Source organism: Zootoca vivipara, chromosome 3 (genome assembly GCF_963506605.1).
Source record: "Zootoca vivipara chromosome 3, rZooViv1.1, whole genome shotgun sequence".
NCBI lineage: Eukaryota > Metazoa > Chordata > Lepidosauria > Squamata > Lacertidae > Zootoca > Zootoca vivipara.
The window spans coordinates 51,392,722-51,398,721 of NC_083278.1; the positions used below are offsets into that span (position 1 = coordinate 51,392,722).

Genomic DNA, 6,000 nt, shown 5'->3' on the forward strand with positions numbered 1-6,000 from the left:
TAATTTGATCAGCATTTTCTTTCAGCAGTGATCTTCTAGTTTTTGGGTCTTCCAAAGACAAGATCAGATGTCTTCCCTGTCATAACAAAATTGAAACACTAGAATTTGCAATAATAGAACAGCTTTTCTCAGTACTGGGGGGGGAGGGGAGTGATGCATTCTGGTATCAGGCCCTTATGAATAAACAAAGGGAAGAAAAGCTGGTAGCCATAGATAGCTTTATCCTCCATGAATTTGTCTAATCTTTTAAAGCCATTCAAGCTGGTGGCCACCACTGCCTCCTGTTGAACTCCATAGTTCAACTAGATGCTATGTGGAGAAGTACTTTATTTTGTACTTCCAGAATCTTACAACATTCAGTTTTATTAGATATCCATGAGTTCTCATGTTATGAGAGAGGCAGAAAAACATTCCTCTATCCATTTTCCCCATTCCATGCATAATTTAATGCACATCTAGTCTCTTTCTCACCTTTTCTCTAAACTAAAAAGCCCAGCTCTGACCCCATAATCGTATATGTAGACTCATGATAGTTTGCCCTAGCATGCACACTTCACACTTGCTCACACTAAATTGTTCTTGCCATTTACTGCCCATTCACTCAGTTTGGAGAGGTCCTTTTGGAGCCCTTTGCCTTGAAGCTGAGCATACAGTCACCCTTGAAAGTGGACTAGTGCAACCCACCTGTTGGGGGATCAGTGGTTAAGTGATTTAAGTGTAACCAGTCAATGAAAGTGTAACCAGTCAATGAAGTTAGCTTGGAATCAGAGAGTGGAATACCTAACTTTATGCAATTAGTGTGGTATGTAGCCTTTCTTACAAGAATGCAAGTTACCTTTAATGTGTTGATATTAGTTATCTGAAGGAGAATTTTATGTCACGGTCAGCATCCCTTTAGGTATACAATTACAGTAGGGTTTGTATGCAATCACATTTGAAATCTGTCCCTGTCTACGTTTCCAGAAGGTGATCCCTAGACACTGTTTAAGAGCACATTACAAAAGCACTTTAAAAAGTTTCCCACAGTATCAACCTAACTAATAACAGCATTTTTATCTTTGTACATGGTTCCCACCCCACCCCCACCCCCTATTTCCAGAGTGGTAAGCTTGTTGATCTGTTGCAGCAATACCAACAAAGAGTATAGTGCTCAAAATACTTTGCACATTATTGCTTTTCCATATTGTCATAAAAATAAGAGATTACAAAGCCACAGTTATAAAATGCATCATATTGCTCTTCTTTTTATTCACATTAAATGGTGGATGCATAGTAGAGTTTTTCTCTCTCTTTTGCTTTGATACGCTAGCATGTGTAGTTTATTATTGCTGAAGCTTTACACGCTTTACAAAGGAGAAAATAGGTTTATTTATAGAAGTCTCACACGTGAAAACACCTTTCTTTTAAACAATGTTTGGCATTTCTGGTGGATATCATACTCAAGCATATGAACTCTGTGTGCCATATATGTAATCATATGGTTAAATTCTTGTAATAATAAGCACACAGATGAAGAGCTTAAAGAAGAAAAATACTGCTCTTCCTAGCTTAAAGAGATTTCTTAGATGCGATGTAAGCTGCATACCTGATCTGTTTGTTTCTTGCAGATTTACCACTGGATTATAGATTCACCAGATTTTCTTCAAATACCTCAATAACTGCTGGTTACTATCCTAAACCTCCAAGATCATTATTATCAAGTGGTGGGCTAATGGTAACCAAATAAATCTGTAAGGAAAAGAAAATCCAGATGCCTTTATATAGTGTTAATGAATATGTCAGATGCTAATTGAGAAGCTTACCAATGAAATCTGAACAATACATTTTTTTAAACCCCAAACAGATCCAAAAAGAAATTAACTGTTTTCTGTTCGCCATAATAGATGAGTAATGAGTGTGGGTCTATAATGTTTTCTAATGTTGCCTGTTCAGAATTTGCTGCCATCTTTTCAGTTCATGATGCGATAATAAACACTTTGACACTTCCATCCACCACAGTTCTTTTCATACATACAGATCATATATGTCCTTTCCCATGGTACAGAAGCATGCACTCGCCCTCAACCATGCACACACCTTCTGTAGCAATATGAGACACAAGAAAGCTCTGTGCATATACAGACCTTGAATGAAGGTCCAACTAGCAGGATAATTATTCAAAAAAGAAAGGAATGTGTGTGAATAAGGCTGTGTTATATGTAGGATTCAAGGATCATACACAGCTGCTCCTCCACAATGGAGAGGGACTCTGATTCCTGGTAATAACTGCCCATAATTTCACAATCTAAATAGGCTTCAGTGCTTTAATGTTTGGTCCCTTTAATTTAAATCACAGCTACTTTCTACTTCCACATTTTTGTCAGCCACAAGGACTGGTGTACCTAACCTCTTTGTGCACTTTCCCCCTAGTATGGCCACTCGTCATAGAAAGGAACCAGTATTATTTTTTAGAAGATCTGATGGTGAATAACAATTCATAACAAAGGGCAATAGACTAAATGGGGTCCTGAATTTGTAAAACTGGCCCAGTTTCTAATATTGCAAGCAGGCAAAATTCCTAATAGAACTACCCTGTGCCTCATCTATGAAGAAGTCAACCTCACATTACTCCCAGGTCAGTGGGTATGGAATTGACTTACTTGGTAGTAAGCCCATGAGCTCAGTACAGCTGTTTATGAGCAAGAATGCATAGGATTGGGATGTTAGGAATTTTCTTGGAAAATCTGCTACTGTGCAAGCAGTTTTTTGTGGGGGCGTCCTTAAATGCCAGGACCTCTTCACTTTTGATCACCTATTGTTTTCACCAGTCCAAGGTCTGGAAGTTTTCCATATTGACTCAAAGGACATAGACCAGGCATCCCCAAACTGCGGCCCTCCAGATGTTTTGACCTACAACTCCCATGATCCCTAGCTAACAGGACCAGTGGTCAGGGAAGATGGGAATTGTAGTCCAAAACATCTGGAGGGCCGAAGTTTGGGGGTGCCTGACATAGACTCAGATTGCAAGTTTGTCAGTACACTGTTTTGTCAGCCGAAGAAATCATGATATCCCAGATTGCAAGCAGCCTGTTGTGGACTAGTTCACCTTTGGAAAGAATGATCTGCTGTAATAATCATCACAAGTCCAAGGATCTGTTGTATAAACCTGAAACAATAACTTCTAAAATCTTCCCATGTGCTTTGGCAATGCTCATCTGTATGAAGTTCAGAATAAAGTTTGTTTATTTATTTATTCCTGAGAAGCTCTGGATTCTATTACAAAAACTTTGTAGGAAAAAAAGGAAGGTGAAACACATATTCCTGAAAGCACAATAAAAATATATATTCAGAGATCATTAATCATGCTGATTCATTACTGATGATTGTCAATTACTCAGCGGATACAAAATAAAGACTAAGATTCATAGTAACAGCTTGATTTCCTCCACTTTGAGAAAGGGTTGAGCCTTGGTGTGTGCTGAAGTCATTGACTTGAAATTGCTTCACTGTGTCCAAGCCCACACTGTTTCTTGCATGCAAGCATTTTATCAGATGTGCTGCCAGAAAGCCTTGCAAGGACAACAGCGGTCTAGTTAAATGCCTGGTCCTCTGAACTAGGGTTGCTAGGTCACAACCTGAAGAATGTGGGTGCAGCTTTAAATTCCCCCGGCATAGCGGAAGAAGAGGGAGCCACGTCATCAGCTGCCCTGGCTCTTGTTTTGTTCACCCACTCCCTCACCTGCCATGTGGCAGGGCCAGATGTTACACCTGCTGCCTCAGCTCCCTGTTATGCAGCAGTTTCAAAAGTCAAAGGAGCAATCTCTGGATGGCAGTCTACCAAACCTAATCTGAACATCCATCGGTAGGTATATGGGAAATGCACCCAGAGGACAAAATGTATTGAGAAGTTAGTGATCTGACATGGAGCCCTTCCTGCCTCTGTTCCTTCCCCCTCCCTCACTCTTGTTAAGTTTCTTGATGTTGTGAGAACAGTCTTAGATGTTGTGAGAACGTTGGGAAGAGGTGCCTCATCAGTTGTAGAGGATAATGCTGGGTACCTTATTTGAGAAAGTGAGGCATTGGGAGGGGGTGGCTAATGGATGATCTGCACGTAACCAGTTTTGAAGGCCTAACAGGCTATCTATAAAATAGGTTTGGGCAGAGTTTCTTTAAAACTCATGCACGGACTGATTGGCTGCAGGGCTGTGCAAACTGAGGTTACCTGGGGAAGTCGCTTTGCTGCTTCTTGAGGGCTTCCAAGTGGCATGTGGAAGTGCTTGCTTGGTATGTATACGTTGCTTGCTGTTTTAGAATAAAATCTTTACTCTTCTCACTTACTTGTGTATTTTGTATTGCTTATGAATCTCATTTTAAAAGAACCACCTTGCCTTTGGCAAGAGAGTTAGGTTGCACAACAAATGAAATTAGTTTTGTCACATTTTTGTTGTTTGCTCCATATGTGGAACTGAAAATTAAACACATGCATCTCGTTGGTAATGTGGAAATGATGTGATAGGGAGGTCTGCACCTGTTTGTAGCATCCCTGTTAAAGGTATAGCAGCACTGCCAGGAGAAAATGCAGCAGCTTCCAAAGATAAGGTATGACGTGTGAGATCAGTAATCAGATATCCTGATGTCTTTTTTCTAAAGAAAAGCCTCAGGTGTTCCAGTTTGGATGGACAATGTGGTATGGGGACATACATTTTTTTTTGAGAACCTCCTGCTTCAGAGACTGCTTGTGTGTTTCCCATCCATAACTAAAAGCTCTGGGTAGGAGGGATTTGCATTAGGAGGCTAGCATAGTATAAAACTCTTCTCTCTCCATGTTGCAGGCCTGATCCCTGTGTGCGCGTGTGCGCGCGCACACACAATCTTATTTTAGGAAAGGCCCAAAATATGAAGAGATCCAGACAGGGGTCTGCTGCATCATGTGTAGTTTGTCCTTCAGCCCACATACTTACAGGGTCCTCACCGCAGGATCACATTCATCCAGTGCTTTACCAGCTGCACTGGCTCCCGGTGGAGTACAGGGTCAGGTTTAAGGTGCTGGTTTTGACCTTTAAAGCCTTATGCGGCTTAGGACCCTCGTACCTATGGGACCGCCTCTCCTGGTATGCCCCGCAGAGGACATTAAGGTCCACAAATAATAACATACTGGAGATCCTGAGTCACAAGGTGGTTAGACTGGCCTCGACCAGGACCAGGGCCTTCTCAGTACTAGCCCCGACCTGGTGGAACACTCTCTCTCAGGAGACTAGGGCCCAGCGGGAGTTGTCATCTTTTCGTAGGGCCTGCAAGACAGAGCTGTTCCGCTTGGCCTTTGGACTGACTCAGTCTGACCCCGGTGTTACCCTCCCCATAGGCTTTATCCTACAGATATTTAAATGAGGTTGCACTTGTAGATTCCTAATTTTAAAATTGAATTTTAACATTGTATTTAATCTGCATTTTTAATTTTCTTTTATACTTGCTTTTATATTCTTTTTGTTAGCCGCCCTGAGCCTGGTCTTGACTGGGAAGGGTGGGGTATTATTATTATTATTATTATTATTATTATTATTATTATTATTATCTCAACTCACCCTTCAGCATACTTTCAAGTCATGAAAATTAGTCTAAAGCTGGCACATCAACCTACTGCTTATCACATCAGACAAAAAAGGGCTTACTCTTGAATAGATTTGGTGTAGAAAAAAATATGGCACATTAGGCTCTCCTGAGTCAGTAAAATATAAGTAAATTTATAGCCTAATATCTTCCCTGGGTACAGAACCAGAAAGAATTTGCACATCATTATTCTGCTGTCTCTTAGCTCTTAGGTAGCCTTCTAATTGCAGCAAAGTGTCATGGGGACACCTGTTTGAATAATTGAAATAAGACCTGAACTACCATCACATGACCAAGAAATTCAGAGATGAAGTCTTCCATTATAAATTACTCAACCTTTGAGCCATTTACTTGCTGGTAATAAATTGCTCTTGTGAGTCAGTGGAACACCAGAATGCAGATGTCAGGTCTTAA

At 40.7% G+C, this 6,000-nt stretch overlaps 1 protein-coding gene across 3 annotated transcripts in view; it reads left to right on the forward strand.

Moving 5' to 3' along the window:
* NT5DC1 (5'-nucleotidase domain containing 1) overlaps nt 1-5,419 on the forward strand; it is a 95,888-nt gene extending 90,469 nt beyond the window's left edge. For all 3 annotated transcript variants that reach the window (XM_035109120.2, XM_060272642.1, XM_035109121.2), the window contains one exon: nt 1,608-5,419. In XM_035109120.2, the coding sequence (XP_034965011.1) occupies nt 1,608-1,726 (119 nt within the window). In that variant the 3' untranslated portion in view covers nt 1,727-5,419. The remainder of the gene's footprint in view (nt 1-1,607) is intronic.
* Nucleotides 5,420-6,000: the final 581 nt, after the last annotated feature.